The sequence below is a fragment of the Seriola lalandi genome, unplaced genomic scaffold (genome assembly GCF_002814215.2).
Source record: "Seriola lalandi dorsalis isolate HSWRI2012SDOR001 ecotype SW California unplaced genomic scaffold, Sedor1 jcf7180002054873, whole genome shotgun sequence".
Classification (NCBI taxonomy): Eukaryota; Metazoa; Chordata; class Actinopteri; order Carangiformes; family Carangidae; genus Seriola; species Seriola lalandi.
The window spans coordinates 543,341-564,580 of NW_019525426.1; the positions used below are offsets into that span (position 1 = coordinate 543,341).

Here is a 21,240-nt window from a genome sequence, read left to right on the forward strand (position 1 = left end):
GATAAAAATTAGGTTACAGTAGGAAAAAAAGCAGGTGTAAAGCAAATAGACAGTGTTATATGAACAAAAGATATATCAAGATTGTAAAATAAAAGGTTACATCTTTTTAATTTAATAAGCATAAATAAACAACATAGTTGTACACAGACATTGCATGGACAAACTATCTATATATACTATATCACAAAATTTAGACAAAGAAACAAAACAATTCTGATCAGATTTCACAAGCTCTGAAATCAGGCTGTTGAACTGAGGTCCAAATATAAAGTGATTTGTAGTTGGTTCTTTGTATATGGAAGTAAAAACCTTTGCAATTGAATATATACTAATGATAGTCATGTCTTTAATCCTACAGATGGCCAGACAACTTTTGCATCGACACAGTGGTGTGTGTTATACTTGTCATCTGTGATTAATAATTTGTGCTGCATGGTAAACAGCGTCCAGTGATTTCAGAATTATGGCTGCAACTCAACTATAGATTGTATCTCTATAATCTAAAATTATTTTTCTTTTTGCAAGGGATAAGGAAGCAACTCTTCATATACAGGGTGGCAACTTTTCTCAGTAATCTTACTACTAGCCATCTATAGAACATTTTAAATTATGTTTCTCCTCAATCTGGAATCTGTTGTAGTTAGACTGAGGCAGCATCTATCCTAGTGCCATCTAAGAAATACAGTATATACAACCCAAAATTGGAGCAGTAAGGTTTTTTAAACTGTATTTCTTAGTTTAAAACAAACTTACAATTGAGAAGTTGCTGACTTTTGATGGATGGCCGTATAGAATATAAGGAGCAAAAGAAAATTTAGCATGCAAATTATATATTAAATATCAACTTCATATCATATCCTTACTATAAATTGTCAACAATAAAGGACCCCTGAAGAAAACCACAGTGAAAATCACATACATACATCACAGCCACTGGAGCCTTGCCAAGCGTCAAAGGCAATGTGTAAAAATTTATGTAGAAGCAAAAAGTGATCTACAGTATTAAAGGCAACACAGGACAGCACAGGATGTTCCACTGTCAGGAGCTGATGAAATATAATGTGTCAAGCAGACAGCTGAAGCAGTGCTAATTCTGACCTTATATTCAAACAGGTAGGGTACATACAAAACAGTGAAACTCAAGCTGATTATAACCAGTAATTTGAGATTTTGCTGAGGGTTATCTCAAATGATGGTTTGTTGAAAATGCCTTTAATACATTTTGATATAAAGTATGTAATATAGTGATAGCTGCTGTGACTGCATGATTGTCAGTAATGCTGTGCCTATTGCTTAGGACTGTGTCTTTATAAAATCATTACTTATTGAGATTTGTTTATGTCCTTTCTTTACTTGCTGCTCTTGTTATCACTGAGTGCTGCTCTACCACATCCCAGGTGTCATCAGTCATGATGGGTCTTGTTATTGGATGCACTATTTGACCCACGTTGTACCCAAACCAGTATGGAGGATAGTCGTTGCTGTGCTCCCAGTGTTTCACACGTGGCTGCAGCTTTAAGGCGGCCAACCTGAAGGAACACACACTCACTGCTCATTAAAAGTTCTCATGCAGGACTTTAACTTTGCAGTGCTCTTCTAAATTTGTGTCTTACTTGGAGATGCTGCTGCAGCAGGACATTGTGATGGAGCAGAGCGGGGGACAGATCCTTTGTAAGTGTCGTAGTGTGCGATCTGTGAGGAGAACACAGCCACTCACATCAAGCTCTCGCAGGTACCGAGATCCACTTGTCAGATACTGCACTGCCACATCTGTCATCTGAGGCAAAGCAGAAGAAAACAGAAAACGTGGCATGACGTGACAAGGGGATACACAATGGACTTGGGAACTACCAGGGAACATGTAAATGCTTCAGGAGAATGTGTCTACTGTGTGTGTACCTTGGGACAACCTGACATCCGCAGTGTGACCAGACCTGTGCAGTAAAATGAAATGGCTCTGATGGCTGGGTCAGACAGAGCTACACAGTGAGACACATCAACATGTTCCAGATCTCTCACATTCTTGCACAGCTTCTGTCCTCGTGGAGAACAAGGGAGAAGACAGAGAGATTTGGGATAAAATGTTAACTGATGCTACAAAAAGATTACTATTGCTGTTCTGTTCACTTCTGTTTGAGTGACTTCTTTTTTTGGAACTGCTTTAATGGGAAACTGTTTGAGTACAAGTTTAATTCCTGTCAACAATGTAAAGGGAAGTAAACTTGGACTCCACAAACATTTTACATCTGGCCATGTGTTGAAATTCTAGCTAGATTTGTACCTCTATGCCAATGTCTGTGATGTAGACACACTCAGCAAGAATTAACTTCCTCAAGCGAATTTCCTCAACAGCAGCCAGGCCCTAAAAGTACAACCATAAAGTCACAGATTGTTCACCACAAAGGTCAGTTTTCTTTTTTTTTCAGGAATGTGTGACTGTAAAAACAAACATCCAAACGATACCTGATCCTGGATGTTGCAACCGCTGATGTCAAGAGAGCAGATAGAGCTGCCACTCAGCCACTCCAGACTCATGTCAGTCAGTCTCTTACAGTAACTCAAGTTGAGATGTCGCAGTTTACACAACCTGATCAATTATACACACATGCACACACATTCACAAAAAGACACGAAAGAGCTGCTACGTGAAACTAATCAACAAACCACTGCAAGGTATGTTTCTATGAGTGTGTGTGTGTGTGTGTGCAGTTATGCTGCATACCTTTGTGCAATCCTCATGACAGAGATGTCAGTGATATGGCTGCAGTGACTGACATTTAGCTCTCGCAATTTGGTGACTGAGGAACCTTCAGTCAAGTACTTGATCCCAACATCACTCACCCTGAAACACAAATTACATCATGCAGTAAAATGACAAAGCACAACATCAAGATTGGAAGTGTAACATGCTTCAGCAGGTACAAACACACAAACTTGTGGCAAAGTGAGATGTCCAGGTAATGCAGGTCCCTGAGGGTAGCGACAGATTTGAGGCTTGTGTCAGTCATTCTGGGACATTCTGCAGCGTGGAGTCGGTTGAGGCCTTGCGAGCTGCTGCACAGGGCCTTCCAGCTGACGTCTGAGAGTTGGTTGTTACCTAAAGCGCACATGGGGTGTAGAACAGACAGAATAACTGAATCCGTGTTATATCTTTTCATGCGTACTGTATATGGAAATGAAGGCTGTAGGATGCAAAATGATCTCACCCTCTGTACTGAAAGTCTTCAGTGTTGCTGCTTCAGCGATGGCTTTGAAGGTAACGTCAGAAAGATGACGAGCATCCAGCAGAGAAATGGCAGACAGACAGCGACATCTGGAAAGTAGTGCCTGTTAGAGGAGTGTAAGATTCAAAACTCTTCTCTGCTATGAGGGGTTATGGGTGTGTGGACAAACAATGATGCATGAGCTGATGAAGCAAATACTTTTCTGATTTATCCAGAGCTGTGATGTTAAGACTGTATGAAACCTGCAGTGTTATAAATGAACCAACTTACCAAGACACAGCTATCTGACAGTGTGGGCATGTCATCAATCACAACCTCTTTGAGTGAAGGGCATCCGGCTGAGATGTATTTGAACCCATTTACTGTCATCTGGGAGGAGAGAGGGGAAAATATGCGTCCACAATGGAATCTGAATCACTCTCCTGGATGCACTGCTCACATTTTCAGGGCCCCATAAAGTGGAACCATACATCTGGAACCAAACTAATGCACATTCCCAGAGAAAAGTGTGTTTAATGTTGCGGCACATGTGTGTTATGTTATGGAGTGTGCACATCTTGAGTGGGTGGGCCACAGTTGATTATATAAACCCAACCCTCCTCTTGGACAGAGCTGCCTTTTACTCTACTTCTCCTTCAGATTTTTGTCCTATCCCTTTGAGCACTAAATGAGTACAAACAGTCACCAGTGTACAGCCAGCAACAAGAGGAGACACGTGCAAACAGTGAGAGCAGTGACCAGATTTCTCCAAGGCGGTCTCAACACTGAACATTCAAAAGGCAAGAAGCTGTGTCCTGTCTACAGTTGAAGCTGTGATTACATACCAAACCGAGTGGAGCACACCAACCTGAGTGCAGCCGGACAGGTTGAGGTGGATGAGACTGTGGCAGCCCTTCCCTGTGGTCAGGTATAGAAAACCTTTATCTGTGAATCTGTAGCAGTATGCCAGACTGAGGTATTGAAGGTTGAGACAGTTCCTGTTCAAGATCGATTAGATTATTTTATAAGAAACAAATTATTTGTGTTTAAGCTTAGAGTAGATCAGTTATTTGTTATAATGTTTTTAACAAAAGGAAAAGAAAAATACATTCAAGTTCTTGTATGGTAAAATGTGAATTATTTTGAGCAATGCTGCTAAACTGTTCAACCTACAAGTCTATCAATGATGCAATCATACATTCTAGTACCACAGCTGTTCTAAATCATTATATTGGTACTGACCACACTGTTTTCAGACATGAAATACAACCCAGCAAGGGGCTGCATGTTGGACAAACAGAAATGGGGATAATTCTGGGAACTAAGGGGCAGAAAGCCAGAAAAAGATCACTTGGATAAACAAGTGAGTCGGACCACACAAATCTAATCTCGTCACAGAGCCAAGTGTCTGAAGATCTACCTGGACAGTTCTCTTAGAGTTTTGTTTGTTACAAGTGTGCAGGAAAGGTTCAAGTAGAGCAGGCAGGGACATCCTTCGACAAGTCTCTGAACCATCATGTCCTGTTAAAGAACACAGGTTCAAATGTTACCTCAAGTATTCTCAACAAGACATATTACTTGAGTTTATGGGACAGTCTAACGTCTAAAATCACAATCAACAGTGCATTAACAAAAAATTAAACTACTTGGTTTTCATGAAATGAAATAAATGATAAATATTACAATGTATAAAACAGACTAAAATGACTTAGATAAATGCAACCAAATACTGAACAAATGTTACTCTTATCTGTGACCGTCTAATAAATCTTAACAATGACGATCATCAAGAATAATTTAATCTTGGGCAAAGGACATTTTTCAGTGTATATTTCCATTGGGGTTTTATCATTATTTATAATCATTAACTAGCTGTTATTAAACTTTAGAAAATTGTGTAAACAAAAAAAAGAAAAATAATATGTGTGATATGAAGAAGATGCATTTTCTTTTAAATTTAGGATTTTGCTTTCATCTATATATTGTCAGTAAGCTTAACAATGTTTTACTCACTGTGACATTAAAACACTCTGATACATTGAGCTCCTGGAGATTCCTGCATTCACCTACAATAAAAGATGCACATAAAAATAGAAAATGGCTGGTCAAACTCTGTTGTCCATTTTTGGAAATAATTTGCTTTAAATATTATATGTAAGGTGAAATATAATAAAGTAATATACAACATTATGTAAGGAGCAACATGAATTGATACAGTAGTCTGCCTTCTGTCAAAGCTGTATATATATTCCTGGACGGCTCCTATCTCTTACATAATGTGCAACCTCTCACTTCTTCCGCAGTGTAAGCAGCAGCTGGAATTCATCAACAATAACACTGCTGACCCATTGCTTCTGTTCTCAAGTTTGTTTTCAGAAGACTTTCATCTCAAACTCTTGCTTTGGCTCCAGCTCTTGTTACAGAAAAGACAATCCCTGCAGGGCTCAGAATGCAAGTGAACTCCTGTCTACTCTTAGCCTCCCTACTCCTCCTGCTCCCGTCCACTGAGATGAAAAGGTCGGGGAAGGGCAGAGGCCTCAGAGGAGCACGACACAAACTCACACGTGACAGGTATAGATTCACTCTAGAGTCTGACTTGTGCTATCCATTTTTCACAGACTTTTGTGACAGTGTATAGACTATGACAAGCCACAAATTTGCTTTGTCTGTGTTTGACTACTGTCAGGGTCAGAGGTGCTGGGCGTCACAGCAGATCAGGACCCTCTGGGCTCGTTTCACCTGACTGCACAGAGTTGACAGAATCTGGAGACATCTTTGTGGACTGTCAGGACCGACGTCTCAACTCCATTCCTATCTCAAAAACCTGGTCAAAAGAACCGAAGCACCTCCTTCTAGCTCGCAACCGGCTCAAAATCCTTCAAGATGGGGCTTTCTTTGGATATGAGAATTTAGCAAGTCTAGACTTGCAGCAGAACCAGATCTCTTTAGTGGAGGAAGGGGCCTTCCAGGGCCTGGCACGCCTCAAAACCCTGCTGCTGCAACACAACCGCCTGAGAACACTTAGCGAGGAGGCCCTCATCCCTATGCCAAACCTTCACTACCTGCGTTTATATGATAATCCCTGGAATTGTCTCTGCCCGTTGGACAGTCTCACCCGCACCCTTCAGGTCCCAAGCAACCGTAATTTAGGAAATCATGCCAGGTGAATTGTTTCACCAAAACTCATTACTGAGACTCAGGATGACAAACAGCCTCCAAATATTCCATTTGACTCATCCATGACTGTATTTTCTTCTGCTAGGTGTGAAGAGCCCATCAGGCTAAAAGGCATGAAGTTGAAGCAGGTTGACCCTGAGTTACTCTGTAAGGAGTCAGACCCAACCGGCAACCCAGAGTGGGACCAAACAAATACTACAGTCCCTGCAAAGCCCAGTCCATTTCGCGGCAAACCAGATGCCACCACATCTTGCCATACCTACCTTTTCCCCCAAATACGAATGGACTGCAGTAAACGAGGCAAGTCTGCAATCAGCTTATATTTCTGTAAAGCAGTTTGATTAACTGTACACTACTCTAAGCCTCATTATGTTTTGAGAGATTCAGTACACATGTTTAGTATGCAACAGAGGGCTTAAGAGAAATACCTCTGTAGCACCACATCAGAGAGATTGTTTGCTCATGATAAAATATTACTGTTGCATGACTGGAATAACTAAACTTCCATACCTCAAAGAATTCTAAGGGCCAGACACAGAACTGGCAAATACGCATATCTGGTTTAGCTTGTGTCTTTTATTCCATGTTATGTTACTTGCTTCCTTAACCTCTGACTGATCCCATTTTCTAGTCATTTTTTTTTTTACCTAAAGAACAACTTGGAAAGCATCAGCTAATCAAAGTTTGGCTACTATATCAGAATAAGTCCATTGTAAATCACATATAAGCCTTTTAAATTTGCCTAAGAATAGACAAATCAAATAATGTTTCATTACTATGTGTCTCCTGCTGGCAGGAGGCCTGGACATTAGTATTGAATTCAGGCCATGGACAAAGGCAGAGCATAAATCTGTCTCTGCCTCAATTTTTCAGTTACTGAACTTACAGTACAAACAGAGGAAAGCTGATTTCTTAGAGCAGTCTTTGGAAATTTGGATGGTATAGATGAAAAATACATCAATCTGATTATTTGTTAAAACAAATACAGAGCATGTGATTGAACCAAAGTTATCTTTTGGCAGACATAGAATAAATCAAACGTATTTGAGTAACCTCTTACATAACCCCTTCCTTTCAATTTTCAGGTCTGACTGAGGTTCCCACAGGCATTCCAGATGATGTTGTTCATCTTGATCTGTCCCATAATTCAATCCATCATCTCAGAGCCAGAGATTTCCAAAGCGCGAGGAGCCTCAGAACCCTTAACATCAGTAATAACAACATGGAGCGCATCGACACAGGTAAAACATTCTATGTGTACTGCATAGCTATTAATTACGATCAGTGAATACTGTAGTGCATGCTTAATATTTCCTGTAATATCCAGGATAAAGATCTACACTAATAAAGTTGTGTTTTCCTTTGGCCAGATTCTTTGGCGAGATAAGGTTACACAACTGCTGTTGACAGCAGGCATTCTCTCATCTTTGTATGTATAGTATTAGCTTTATTTATAGTGGGTAAAGCTGACTTACAGACATACTCACTGGGCTCAAGTGATTCAGGCGCCGCTGCCTTTTTTCGCGGTTATTAATAACCAGCATTAGGTCAGACTAAATGTAATTATACTGAGAGAATCGAGAAATAAATGGATGCTATGCCCAGACATTTACTGTATTTCTTTTCTCTCTAATAGCATCCCTGTTTGGGCTCCTGCACCTCCGTGAGCTGGACTTGTCTGACAACAGCCTGCATTATGTCCAGTACGGGGTTCTTGAAGACCTTTACTTCCTATCACAGCTAAAACTGGGGGGAAACCCCTGGGTGTGTGACTACAGGTGGGTTCTTCTGCTTAAATGTGTGTTTGACACAATAGCAAATCATTATTAAACACTGACTGCATTTTTTCAGCATCCACTACATGGTTTACTGGCTGCATCATCACCCAGGGGTTTGGTACTCTGGCCTGATCTGTCGTTCCCCTCCTGAACATACTGGGGAGAGTGTGGAGGAGTATGTGCATTCCTACAACAGAGAGTGTCCAAAGGACAGACAGCACAGCAGAACAGATCAAGACCAAACGGACCCTGAGCTTTGGAACACACCGATGGAAGTGCAGAGAGAGCTGGAGGAGGAGCTGGAGCCGAGCCACTTGAGAGTGCCACAGAAATACCAAATCATCAGATTGTCTTGAAATCTGACTTTTTAAAGGCTCTTTATTTTCCTGTCTTTCAATTTCCTTCAATATTATAAAACAGTCTGTATCAGATGGAGAAACTTCCTTTCCTGTGTTGCTTTTATGTTTTGTCAGTACTGTGCAATCAGAATATAAGCTTTGTCAATTTATTGACAGTTTTGTAATTATTACACTTACAGCATGTAAGCATCTGTATCGGTCAGTGCACACCTATGTGAAACATGGGTATTGCATATCAAATACACAACAAAAAATCACATGTAGTAATAGGATCTGGAATACTCACTGATACATTTCAAGCTGGGCCATGTAAGTGATGTGCAGCCCCGCAGGTTAAGATGGATAACAAATGGGCGATAGTTCTGCAGAATCTGCTTCATTGTGCTGTCTGTTATCCAGTCTTTCTCTACAGAGAAGTTGATCTAACAAGGACACAAATTAAACATGTATATTCCTGTTACACTTATGAATTAAATACAAGATTCAATCTCTATACAGACCTGACTCCACAGTGTGCCTGACTGGATGATAGCTTTCCATGTGCAACAGACCTCAGCACAATTCAGCCAGTCTCGTAATTCTAGATATTGAAAGATCTGTAGAAAAAAAACAAAACAACATACAGTATCTGATAATTCTGCAAAGTGTGAAATGAAAGAGGGCAGACACAAGAATTGCCTCTATATTTATCTGACTAAAAATTACAGCACACCTTCCTCTGTGCCAAATGTTAGGAGAAAGAAATCCACAGATTAAAGCAATGAAGCAATTTTCATACTGATCTTTTGATCGATATTTGGTCCTCCAGGTTTTAACTTCACATGAACATCCCTCGCCTTGGTGATATCTGGCTGCTGCCAAGGGGAAAATTAGGCACCCAGACAGGGTTCACTGCCACCTCTGTAACTGCCCCTTTGCAAGCCAGAGTGATGCAAGTGAACAAGCAGGCCCTTTCTCTCTCCAAACATAGTCATGTTGGAGCACTATTTATTGAGAGAGGTGTTGGGCAGAAACACCAGAGCAAACAAAGCCAAAACTGCACTCACATTGCCAGGCTATGTGAAGCCAAAGCAAACAGGGGCTACAACTGATTCATTTAAGAAGAGGCAGTAAGATAACTTGTTCACTGAAGTTTCCAACATTTTTTTAATTTAGAAAGACACTGCTATAAAAGTACTTCCAACAATTACATGAGGTCTACAAAAATATTATCATTATTGTGCTTAAACCATAACACTGCAACAAATCTTGTGAGTGAATTGTCCCATAAACACAGCACTCTCTGTGGGTAACAGCTACACTATAGCATAATCAGCTGTGACTGACCTTAATCAACTGGCCTCACAGAGACTGGAAGTATGAGATGTGGTCATTAAATGACGGGACTGGTCTTATGTAGGTTGAACCAGTATTAGTGTCATTATTGTGATAGCCACATGTGAAAGCCCCACCTTGTATGTTTACAGTGAAGTCCTTATGTACTATCACTGGCAACTTAGAGAACTGAAAAATGTCACTTCTACAGCTTTAAACCCAGGGCCATCATCACTCTGAGTGAACTTCATGAATGCTGTGAGGTTTAAGAAGAAATACCTTCAATGCAAGGCTGCCAGGGAGCACTGAGAGTCCGTCACATCCTTCTCCAATCTGGTGGTCCTTGTTGTTGATTTCTAGAGAACCCATTTCCAACTTCTGCAAGATGCATAAAAACACACTCAAATATGTTTATAATGTGTGTATGTGTACATGTGTGATTGCACACATTTGTTAAACTAAAACTCCACATGAAAGCGTACCTTAAAATACTCCTTTGTCCTCTTTGCGTCCTTTGCAACATTACACCATGCAGCTATGATGCGCTTATTGCGACCAGCGTTTACAAGTCTCTCAAGTTTCTCTATGGCAGCTAAGTTGAAAAGAAATTGAAATCTTTAAAACAACACAAGTATTTGCAATTCTTTTTTAGTAGAGGATAACATGTGGGCTAAATTATGGCAACAATATAACTGTATAAGTTATACTGAAATATGATATAAGTAAATATAAGTTGGATTGAACTGAATCACAAGACAAAATTTGCTTTTAAAAATAGGGTCAAGTCTCAGAGTTTAATGGTGAAAGTAGAAGGGACAAAATGAGTCACAGGAGTGGGTGTACAGAGTGAGGAAGAAATTATTGTCAGGAAAGACTTTCAGTTTGGACGCATTTCTTAACCACAATGCATGTTTTCTCTGGCTATACACGATAAAGTCGGAGCTTGCAAAAACAGTTCAGTTCCCATAAGTTAAGCCAACACTCCTCATGATTCTTTTTTCACTCAGAAATATTTTATAGTCACCTACCAGCCTGTGTCCTCTTGTGTAATTTCACCCAGTTCAACCATTTGGTGAGTGCAACCTGCTGGCATTTCGTCTCAAAGTGCTTCTTTGTCATGTCCATCTGCAGAGCCAGCTCTATGGTATCTCTCTTGCTCTGCATGGTGAACCTCTTCCACTTCCTGTGGACCCAGCTCATCATTAATTCAGTGAACAGGTACGCAGGCAGGCTGTCAGACACCTGCATCAACTCAACAGGACAGGAGTCAGTAATGTTATGGATTAATTCTGATCATTATGTCATCTTAAATAAGTTAATTCTAATGATTATCTCAACTGAAGCAGGTTTACATTCAGACAAGACAGAGTGATTTACAGGACAAAAGGTCACTGATAGAGATGACTACACTGACAATGGAGAGGTGAAAGGGAATCCGTGAAATAGAATATGCTCATGAACTTTCCCACTTGTTAACAATGATCCAGAGAAAACGTTCAAGACTTTCATTCACATGGGTCAAATATCTGCCTGGAGCTCCATCTGAGTCACTCTCTCTTGGTACGATCATGATCACATTTAAGGCCTGAACATTAACTTAAAGTGCTTAACATTTCAAAATTTAAAAGGATTATGAAATAACCTGAATGTAACCTCAACACACTGTTCCAAATATGATCAAGCTTAATGTCTTCTTATTAATCATGTCTAATTTCTATATTCAAGACTCACAGATTTATAAAAAAGACATTAAGAGGAAGGCAAAAGACGGTTTTAGGCTATAACCTCACATTCATATTCAAGCCATCACCATGCAGTCGTTTGAATCAATGCTCCTGTGCTCGTCCAATAAGGTTGATTTTCACAGGGCACCAGCTGTCTACAATCACCTCATTGCAATCAGTGTAAGCAGGTTAGCTGAAAAAGTTTAGTATCCTTCCTTGCACTTTTCCTGGCAACCCCTTGCTGTCAAACTTTCTAGAGAAAGAAAGGACGGAGCATGATTGATTGTCATCTGGGCTGGTAGTTTTAAGACAGACTGTTGCTGTTGCAGGTGGATGCAGTGGTTGAACTCACAGGCATGGATCATCCATTTGGGTAAATAATATACAAGTGTGTATTTTTGGCTAAATTTGGCCTATGCTATTTTTTTTTTAATGTCTAACTCCATTGTTTTTCAGGGTTTCTTGGCTTTGCACTCTATTGTTATGGGGCTGCATTTGTTTCCTTCCTCAGAAAGGTAAGATTTTTAAAATTTATTCTCTGCTATGTTCAATCATATTAATTTAATGTAATGCATGTTTTCATTCCCTGATAGATTGCAATATTGCACATGGCTACTCTCTCAATGACAACCCACAGACCTCAAACCAGTTTCATTCTGGAGCATTTTTAAACACAAACAATGAGGATAAAACACAAGCTATGAGGCACCAGAGTTTTGTTTCCCTTCAGAGAGAACCAGTCCATCATGAAAACAAAGAGGATGTTACCAGCCTTAGTGAAGAGATGGTGCAACACAAACCAGACTCGAAACAGGAGCAAGAAGACTTTTTAGTGGTCCCCTCTGCTCCCTATGAGCATTCAAGTTCTGATTATAATCATCCTTTTGGCCTTCTAGTGAAGGAGCACACACCAAAGAAAACTGTGGAGGGCATCAGTTTCCCAACAATCAAAGATTTCAGACATTTTATTGAAGCTATGAAGAGCTCCTTCTTAACACCAGGAAGTGACCTGAGCAGACATTTTCAAACTGCACGGGAAACAATGAAGATTGAGTTGACTTCTGGTGCTCAAAATATTAACGGAGAGTCTTCTACTAGGTCTGATTCTGTAACAGAAGGATCTGCCCATGATGACAACAGTAAAAATGAAGTCTGGCGTGAACCTACAAATACAGTGTTTGAACAGAGTGAACAAGATGCCAACTACGAAAAGCCAAGAGAAAGCTTCTCTTTTCCTGATCCTGTCGACTTCACCGCAAATCTCATTTCTCCTAGTGTTTATGACAATCAAGACTATGGCCCTGTCTCTGCGCTCTACCCACGCCATAATTTTGCAGACACAGATCATGTCTTAAGTAATTATGGAAGTTTGGCCAATGGTGGAAACCCTGGGGAAAACCCTGACATTTTCACAAATGCTCCTGAAGTGCAAAATGAAGATGTTCAGTCAACAAGCTACATGCTCCCTGAACAAACAACCTCTGGCTCATTCTTTGGAGGGGATTTTTATTACAGTAGCCAGGTGACTGCATCCCCTGTCAACCCCCCAAACAGCCCATCTCAACAAATCGGCTATTATTTAAGTAAGACATCCAGTGTAAAACCTATAACCTCTGAGAAGAATATCCAACAACCAACATATTCATCTCACAGTGGAGACTCTTTTACAGGGTATCAAAAACCATCAGGTGGCTTTGAATTTGGTAACGATTTCCAAAGAGAGGAGCTACACAGAGTGACTCAAGCTGATGTCCTGTCTCCCCAAAAGCCCCCATCTTTGAATTCCTATAGTAAAAGTTTATATGTCAGTGCACCAAGAGGTCAACTCTACGTCCCAGATAATCTACCCAAACACAGGGAAAGACCAGCCCAATCAGTTCAAACGTATCAACCAACTGTTGACAAGGAAAAAAAGGATGTAAACTACACTCCCACCATGCACCTGCCTGTATCTCATGGTTCTACTAACAGCCATGTGGGTGTTGTAGCAAGTGGCCCACATGACCCTCAGCATCAAGTGTTTAGCGGAAAGCAGCCTGTCAGATCCCACCTAGTGTTTATTATGAAACCTTCAAGCGCTCTTCATGACTCAAGCAGACATGATGGCTATCTCAGAAACCAGAGTGATTCTCGTCCATCCAGCCTCAATACCCATGCAAAAAATGAGGAGATATCTGACCTGTCCAAGCAGAATCTAGTGTCTGCCATTCAGGAGCCAGAACAAATGAATGACAATACTCCCATTCCCACTTCCAGTGTCTTAGATTTAACCCAGAGTATGATCTCCTCTCAGGTCAGTGGAAGTTTTAACTCTCCAACTAACTTGGCTCCAACCTCAGAACCAAAGAAAGCCTTTTCAAGATTATTTGGCAATGAAGTCATGTCTAGGAACTTTGAAATTAGGAATATAATCTCTGATGGGTTTCCATCTAGTGATACATATGGTGCCAGTAACCCCCTGGGCTCATTTTCTACCCAACAAAGGCAAGGCATTTCTCTAAATGATGTCTTTGCTACCAGAGCTGGCCTTCTACAGACCTTCTTACAACCAACCAAAGTACAGAAACGTCCAGCCAAAGTGAATAAAGAGCCCAGCAACATGGCCTACCACCCCCCTAAACCACTGTCAGCATCCAAAGTGTCTGGTTCTGGTCTTAATGGTGTCTTTTGGAGGAATGGTGGCAACACGAAAAGACTTCCTCCTCAAACAGGCCCCAATATGTCACCACCATCTGTAAACGCATATGTTATAAAGTCCAGAAACGGCTATGTACGGGGCAAAGTATCTCTATCAAAGACCTATTATACACCATATCGGCACGTTGAAGGTAACACTGCTAAAGACCAATGGAAACCTGCCCCAGGAAAACAAAAAGCTCCACTTTATCCCACGATGTAAAAGGATGTGAAGAACAGTGGGGAAGAATCAACACAAAGATGAAATGGTATCAAAACTTTTTAACATTTTGCATTTAAACATACCTGCTGTGCTTATAATTGGAACTAATTAATTGAAATGTGAAGCTTCTCACATCTCAAACTTAGGAATATGTCCTTCAGTTATGTCATTAGGATCCTGAATAAAATTATACACATTACACAAAGACAGCAGTAAATGGAAGCTACTTTTAAGATATAGAATGGCGAAAGACTGTCTCTAAAGCATAACTAGAGAGTAAACGACTGCAAAATGTATCTAATATGACAATTGTGGATATCAGTACTTAAGTGAATTTTCCTTTTTTTTAACTGTAGGTCACATCACTGGATGTCAGCAAGTCCTGTTCCCTTTTGCAAATATGGGTAAGTGTTCATATTGTGACTGTTTCTCAAACACCTGAAAACTGTAGTTGAAGATTTCTTTCCTTTCTATTTTCAATAGGATCTGTTTCCATCCTCAACTGGGAGAAAAATCAAGTTTCTAGTGTTCTCCACACATCCAATCTAATTCGTAAAGGAATTAAATATTATAAATATTTTTTACCTCTTGATTGTGTCAGATGGGATAATTTACTCAACCTACTCAACAATTTCAGTGTTTTTAGCTTGGTGATCTGTTTTTTCTGTCACAATGCAAGTATGGTCAACAGGTGGTGAAATTTGTTTTGACTCATCCATCCCAATTTTGGTATTTCTAAGAAATTCCATGTAGGGTGACAGCTTATAAAAATCTGTCTTTAATGTCTCATGGCCACTTGCCTTCCCCCCTTTTTTTAAAGAAATGATTCATCAAACGGTCATCGTGTTGGTCTTGAAGTCAGCACTGTAGGCCTACCTGAAGCAACAGCTTGTTAAATTTTTCCTTTGACAGCTGTAAGCCTTCTCTAGCAGACAAAGGGGCAGCTAGAAAGGAATACAGAACAGCAATTACTATAAATACACTAAAACTGCTTCATTTGAGTCTATGTAATTTGTCTGTAACTTGAATTTCAATGGCGTATATGCTACTAAACTATACTGTACCATGTCTTCATCTGGATCCATATAGGCCTTGTCTACACTTCTACAGATCATAGAAGTGGTTGTTGCACTGCGCTGTTGTACATCAGCAACAAACTTGTGCCTCGAAAAGGAATAAAGTTGATGTCAAAAACAGAAAATAGTAAATTTATAATAGTAAAAGGTTATATATTGGTACTAGTACAGCAAGTGATATTTTTTCTGCTACATTTCACAAGAATAAATACTTTTAAATGTACATGACCTGTAATGACCACCACTCTTGAGTTTCAAAAATTCCATTTTAAACAAAAGTTTAAGTTGACAATATTCATGTACCAATAACTATTTTAAAATGAATTGTCTGTAATTGTCAGTGGTATTAGGTACTACAAATCACGAAGTATCATGGTAAAGGTCAAGAAACACGTGATTTAATTTTAAAAAATCTTTCCACTTTAGTTTGAGTAATTTGTACATATGCTTTTCTTCTCACTGAAACACATTTTGGGTTCAGAGATTAAATGTAGCAATTGAGTACGGTTTTTAATTTTCACACCTCCACATTTGGTAGTCTACCATGACTTTCTCTACCAGGAGTAAAAGAAAACTAGAGAAAGTGAGCCACCAAGTGTCCGTCTCAAGAAAAGTCACAGGAAAAGACAGGTCTACCTACCAGTCCACATCCTGGAGATTATCATGTCCCTGGAAGGCCAACAGAGTGTTCTTGAGAAACTGTATTGGGTCACTGGGACATGACAGGCATGAAGCTGTCAACAGTGCCTGTTGTCAAGGAAAAATTATATTTAAATGGTGATAGTAGTCAATAGTTATAGTGAATTTGTGTAAACTAAAGAGCTGACCTAAGGGCTATGGTTACTTGTAACGTTGTTGTACTAGTTATTTCTACTAAACCTACCTTATATATTTGTGGCAGGCAGTGTTTCAGTTCACACTCTTTCAAAACAGGATCCGTGTTTGCTACAGCCATGTCTGATCTTAAATACATCTGCAAATTAAAATACTTATCGTGTACGTTGATAGTTTTGTCAGATTTCGCCTGGTATAATCAAAGATCCTCTATACCTTACTGTCTCTGGTATAATGCTCCCCCATTTGGAAACTCATCGTTGCCAAGTAACGAAGCAAGTAAAACTTAAGTACCGTTAAGTGTTGGACAACGAATCAGTTTAAATGTAGCGGATAAAGTCTACTCTGTGAAGATGGACGCATTTGGGTTTTCAGCTAACAAATTGTTATGCTTATTCAAATGTCTTAAAAACACACATTCCAAAAAACACGTTACAAAATTAAAGGCTAACAGGCTTAAAGGCTTTGTTACATCGCCAAGTCACTCAGCGAAAGATTTGGTCGGCCACTCTGAGCCGCCCGGAACAACGGAACAGAATATTGTTGACAACTGTGGCTTGTCAGCAAACTTCTCCAGTTTTCTGAACAATGAAGCTGTCTACAGTAGTTTGGCTTGGCTTTGTAGTGGTTTCGGTTGGTTATCGTGAGTACTAGCGAACTGCTGAGCTAATGAGCTGGGTTAGTTAGCCGGTAGGTTAACCGATTTGACTCAACGCTACAGAGCATCTGTAGCTTGACGTTAGCTAGCTAGCAGAGCTGAGCTACACAATTAGCAGAAGCATGGGCGATGGCAGTGTCATTCCTAGGCTCGGCAACATGAAGGCGTTGCTTGGAATAGTTGCTGGAGCTGGAGCTTCTTATGGGTTATACAAACTTATCAGCGGAGGAAGCTTCAAAAGAAATAAGAAAAGTGCCACCAGTGAAAGTCCTAGTGTCAGGAGCAATCAGCCCAGTGAAGTGACCCTGCAACCGGGAAGCCTGCTGGCTAAAGTGTCTGGACTGGATGTTGTCTGCCCCCGACCTACGGATGTTGCATCAGGTAAGAACTATAAAGCTCATACAGTTGGACAATACTCACACTAAATAGCTTATGTCTAAACTTGTCTGACTGTTCTAGCAAAGTGAATATCTCAAGATAATTTCTCAGAATTCCTGTGTGTAAACAATTTCAAAATTCAAATGGAGTACTTTTGTCTTAAAGCAGTAACTGCAGCTCGGTTGTACTTAGTCTCCATTGCAACACATTAAACACCATTAGATGTAGGTTAATCGCTTATTTTGCTCTATAGGTGGCATCATCCACCAGTCCCCTGGCAACCTGGAGCCACAGCACCTGAAAATGCTGCTGTCATGTCTGCAGACCAGCAATAATTCATCTGACAGATGTCGGATTATGGTTACGTTAGGAAACGCTGCTGCCTTCACTGTGAATCAGGTACAGTAAAACGATGCTTTCTCTAAAACCTTCTGCAAGTGAGGTTGGTACTGGTTTCTTTATTGCCAATCAAGAATCTCAACTTTCTAACACTGTAACTTACCTAGTTAAAAAGTTGCGTTGTTGTTGTGTTGTTTGTCAGTTATCTCACTATTGTAAATTCTTTTTTTTATTACTGATCTTCCAGAATCTAATACGGGAATTTGAAGGGATTCCTGTCATAGCAGGTTTCCTCTCTGATCCTGCAGCAGAGGTTAGAGTGCAGACGCTGAATGCTTTAAATAATCTGTGTATGAACATCCAAAACCAGGAGCAACTAAAGGTTTGTTGCCATTCTGTACAGCAAATAGCATGCAGGCTATTGCTGAGAGAGTATTTTTGTTAATATAATACATATCCATTTTTGGGGGCGGGCAGACTTGTCTCACTAAAAGTCTTGTTTTGTAGGTTTATGTGCCGCAAGTGCTGGAACTGATTGAGATGTCACCAGTGAATTCTGACCTTCAGCTTGGTGCTCTCAGGCTGCTGACAAACCTTTCAGTCACAGACAAACATCAACACTTGCTGAAAGAATCCATTACACTTTTACTGTCTCTACTTGTGGTGAGCAATGAAGCATTACAGGTTGGTATCTTTTCAGGTTGCTCTGGGGTTGATATATTTTACATTTCTTAAAGACTGATTGTTGAATACTATATTACTATGCTATAAAAGTTATCTTTTTAACAATTCCTAAATCATGATATGATATGATACCACTGATACCTCTCTGAGATATTTGAAAATTGTAGCTGTAGTTGGAAATGAGTCAAGAGCATTACAGCTGTTAGTGCAACCCCACATGTGAAGTTATTTTTTGTTTCAGGTTCAGGCCTTGAGAGTCCTTGTGAATTTGTCCTCTAATCCAGATATGATGGATGACATTGTTCAAGCTCAGGTAAGACTAAAGGGATGAAAATACAGTCTTTATCTTATCATTTTCATATAAGTCAAACAGCCAGTGTAGTTTGCAATATAGTACACACTAAGTTATTAAGCACAGCTGTGTTAAAAGTTCATCAAAACAAACAGACATGCTGCATAATCCAAGATGATTTTTGTTGTCAAACTTTTGGGACAGGGCTGCAGATTATAAATCCTTATTTTGATCTTGTTCTTGTCCTTTTTCTTCCAAGGCTCCAGCTTCTGTTGTGCTACTGTTTGACGCACGAACAGCCTCTACGGTGCTTCTGCGACTGCTGACATTTGCAGGAAACTTACAGGCTTGGAGGCCCTCGGCTCAAGTAGCTGATGAACTGAGGCGGAAGCAGGATTGCCTTTTCCGGGTCATGTTAGATGAATCCTCCCAGCTCCACAGCAGACTGGTCCAGCTCCTTTCACACCCTGATGGGGAAATTCAGGCCCAGGTGGCTCGTATCTTGACATAGACCTCTATCTGGAATCTTGATCCATGCATAGCTTTTGTTTTGACACACTTTGCCAAAGCCATCAACCTATCACTCTTCAAGTTAGATTATGAATCTGTTGACATTAACCATATAAAAGAGCAGGCTGTGTAGCTTCCTGTGGATACTCAGCTTACACTCCCTCAATCTCTATTTGTTCCACCTCATCAGCCACTTTTCTCTGATTTCCAGTCACTTACACTATAATTAACTGATGAGCAGCGAGTAAACACTAAGCAGGGAGAAACCATTCATTCAGTAGATTATAAAAACAGGCCACCTTTCCATGTTTTGTCTTGCCACCAAGAGTTTTCATCACATTGCCAGAGACTATTTTCCTTCAAATATCCACAGTGCCCTTTCTTCTGGGACTTTCACCTACTTTCTCTGAAGATATTTTCCAGGTGAAATTTCTGAACCCAAACTCACTGCCAAAAGTTTTCTAGAGAATGTGTCCATGTGACTTGTGCAGCATGAGACAATACACTACCTTTCTGTGGTTCAGAGAGACACTTATCAAGAGAATTGAAGAGGTTTCTTGCTGTACTCCTCAGCATGCCTTGGAGACACCAGTGAATGGGTGTACGACAGCTCCAATCCTCGCTGATTTAGTGACATGTTAGATTTAAAGATCAATCTTATTCCATTGAAAGCAAGCGCTTTTATCTATGTATTTAATTTGAGGAAGTGCATCATGATTTTAGAAGAGCCAAAGTGAGGTTACCCTTCAGACCGGTTGGTCCCACTTTCTGTGATTCTATAATAAGATGAGGGGTTCAGTGTATCCGGAAGATTTTGAAGTTGAAACACTGCCTTCCCCGCATTTAAAAGAGCTAGTTGAGGTGTTAAGGGCAATTGTTAAGGAGGCCACCTGGATAAACTTTGCCTTTTGAAGGTACACCATCCAAAGCTGCCTGGACGGGTTGATCTGGGATGTACTGGTGTTGTTGATTGTCTCAACTGGCCTGCAAATCCTCCAGGGAAGAGCTGGAGGAAGTTGCACGGGGAAAAGGATGTCTGGACTGTTACTATTGTTTTATATCTACCACAACAGTCAGAGAGCTTGAAAATAGATGGAGGAGTCGTTGACCATGGGCAAAACAGTAGTGGTAATAGCCATGTTAACTGTTTGTGAAAAAATGTCATGCATATGGTTGTTGAATGACAACAGTGATTGAATGTTAAATACAAGCCTTGTTATGCTATGCACTTACTGTAATAAGACAGGATGTAAGTGACAGATGTGCATGTTTAGAGGAGGAGGACTGAAGCTGTGGACACATCTGTTCACTTGTTAAACAATATTTACAGAAACGAGGATGGGTGTAAGTGCATACCTCTAATTTGCATGAAAAATGATCTCAGAATATGATTTTTAATGCAAAGATTTTATAGCATGAGCCAGTCCAGGTGTATAGAAATGCTGCACATTTTTGATGTTTGGACACTGACCTTATTTAACCCAAATCCTAAATATGTCTCAGGCAATATCGTTTACCAGAACAGATACCGTGAGAGGTTGATTTACTTGTTACCTAGATTATCATATTTATTTAAAGAAGTTAGTCAGCATTTTGCCTATAAAATGAGAAATGTGTTTGTTATGTGTATTTGAATGGTTCAATAAATACTGTATGACCTATAATGATGGATATCCACGTCTTTCTTTCTCATGTTTACTCAAATATATTCAACTAGAAACATTCACTTCATGTGGTTAGATGATGGGCTGAACACTTGCCTTTTGGTTTTGTCTTATTTTGTGTTTCTATCATCTGAACGACTTTCTAGCAGGTTAGATGTATTTTTCTTATTATCATAAAATGGAAAAAAACACCAAGTTCTTCTGACAACGCATGATTATTTTGATGTGGGTGGTGATGATGAAATTCGACAACACCCTTTAAAATGAGGCTGATGATGCGTTCAGGTCTTTGTCTCCCTCTCTCCTCTCCCTCCCTCCCAGGCCTACATACAGCCTCCTCCCACTCTGAAA

The 21,240-nt window shown here is 40.0% G+C and overlaps 4 protein-coding genes across 5 annotated transcripts; 3 read left to right on the forward strand and 1 right to left on the reverse strand.

Annotated features, from left to right (window-relative positions):
• Positions 1-81: 81 nt before the first annotated feature.
• On the reverse strand, positions 82-16,892 carry fbxl13 (F-box and leucine-rich repeat protein 13). The gene is made up of 21 exons (XM_023428308.2): positions 16,414-16,892; positions 16,171-16,277; positions 15,519-15,618; positions 15,331-15,398; positions 10,860-11,014; positions 10,314-10,423; positions 10,111-10,209; positions 9,018-9,113; positions 8,804-8,939; positions 5,217-5,269; positions 4,624-4,724; positions 4,072-4,201; positions 3,495-3,593; positions 3,207-3,327; positions 2,935-3,097; positions 2,723-2,842; positions 2,464-2,587; positions 2,282-2,362; positions 1,900-2,034; positions 1,614-1,777; positions 82-1,529 (listed from the first exon to the last, which is right to left on the reverse strand). Exons 1-21 carry the CDS (start codon positions 16,501-16,503, stop codon positions 1,337-1,339), a joined length of 2,445 nt encoding a protein of 814 aa, XP_023284076.1. The 5' UTR covers positions 16,504-16,892; the 3' UTR covers positions 82-1,336.
• Positions 3,991-9,014, forward strand: LOC111671226 (leucine-rich repeat-containing protein 17-like). Of its 2 annotated transcripts, none has more exons than XM_023428295.2 (7): positions 3,991-4,131; positions 5,615-5,774; positions 5,890-6,366; positions 6,466-6,680; positions 7,466-7,621; positions 8,017-8,158; positions 8,232-9,014. In XM_023428295.2, the coding sequence occupies exons 2-7, from the start codon at positions 5,653-5,655 to the stop codon at positions 8,512-8,514; spliced, it is 1,395 nt and encodes a 464-aa protein (XP_023284063.1). In that variant the 5' UTR covers positions 3,991-4,131; positions 5,615-5,652; the 3' UTR covers positions 8,515-9,014. The 2 variants fall into 2 exon arrangements, with proteins under 2 accessions (XP_023284063.1, XP_087035958.1); XM_087179832.1 differs by having other exon boundaries at positions 4,023-4,131; positions 5,569-5,774.
• On the forward strand, positions 12,180-15,320 carry LOC111671225 (uncharacterized). The gene is made up of 3 exons (XM_023428294.2): positions 12,180-14,500; positions 14,811-14,858; positions 14,938-15,320. The coding sequence occupies exon 1, from the start codon at positions 12,256-12,258 to the stop codon at positions 14,452-14,454; it is 2,199 nt and encodes a 732-aa protein (XP_023284062.1). The 5' UTR covers positions 12,180-12,255; the 3' UTR covers positions 14,455-14,500; positions 14,811-14,858; positions 14,938-15,320.
• A 14-nt stretch (positions 16,893-16,906) lies between the features above and the next one.
• Positions 16,907-20,889, forward strand: armc10 (armadillo repeat containing 10). Its single transcript, XM_023428304.2, has 6 exons — positions 16,907-17,403; positions 17,654-17,799; positions 17,987-18,121; positions 18,247-18,423; positions 18,665-18,736; positions 18,975-20,889. The coding sequence occupies exons 1-6, from the start codon at positions 17,145-17,147 to the stop codon at positions 19,224-19,226; spliced, it is 1,041 nt and encodes a 346-aa protein (XP_023284072.1). The 5' UTR covers positions 16,907-17,144; the 3' UTR covers positions 19,227-20,889.
• Positions 20,890-21,240: the final 351 nt, after the last annotated feature.

What these genes read in the sequence shown, in the direction of transcription:
- LOC111671226 (XM_023428295.2), top strand. Translation starts at nt 5,653, where the DNA reads ATGCAAGTGAACTCCTGTCTACTCTTAGCCTCCCTACTCCTCCTGCTC. An exon ending in CACAAACTCACACGTGACAG is followed by an intron (nt 5,775 to 5,889) that starts GTATAGATTCAC and finishes GACTACTGTCAG; the next exon opens with GGTCAGAGGTGCTGGGCGTC. An exon ending in CATGGAGCGCATCGACACAG is followed by an intron (nt 7,622 to 8,016) that starts GTAAAACATTCT and finishes TCTCTCTAATAG; the next exon opens with CATCCCTGTTTGGGCTCCTG.
- LOC111671225 (XM_023428294.2), top strand. Translation starts at nt 12,256, where the DNA reads ATGAGGCACCAGAGTTTTGTTTCCCTTCAGAGAGAACCAGTCCATCAT.
- fbxl13 (XM_023428308.2), bottom strand. Translation starts at nt 16,503, where the DNA reads ATGTATTTAAGATCAGACATGGCTGTAGCAAACACGGATCCTGTTTTG. An exon ending in AATCTCCAGGATGTGGACTG is followed by an intron (nt 15,619 to 16,170) that starts GTAGGTAGACCT and finishes TTCCTTTTCGAG; the next exon opens with GCACAAGTTTGTTGCTGATG. An exon ending in TGCTGCAGCAGCATCTCCAA is followed by an intron (nt 1,530 to 1,613) that starts GTAAGACACAAA and finishes GTGTTCCTTCAG; the next exon opens with GTTGGCCGCCTTAAAGCTGC.
- armc10 (XM_023428304.2), top strand. Translation starts at nt 17,145, where the DNA reads ATGGGCGATGGCAGTGTCATTCCTAGGCTCGGCAACATGAAGGCGTTG. An exon ending in ACCTACGGATGTTGCATCAG is followed by an intron (nt 17,404 to 17,653) that starts GTAAGAACTATA and finishes TTTGCTCTATAG; the next exon opens with GTGGCATCATCCACCAGTCC. An exon ending in TGAGCAATGAAGCATTACAG is followed by an intron (nt 18,424 to 18,664) that starts GTTGGTATCTTT and finishes TTTTTGTTTCAG; the next exon opens with GTTCAGGCCTTGAGAGTCCT.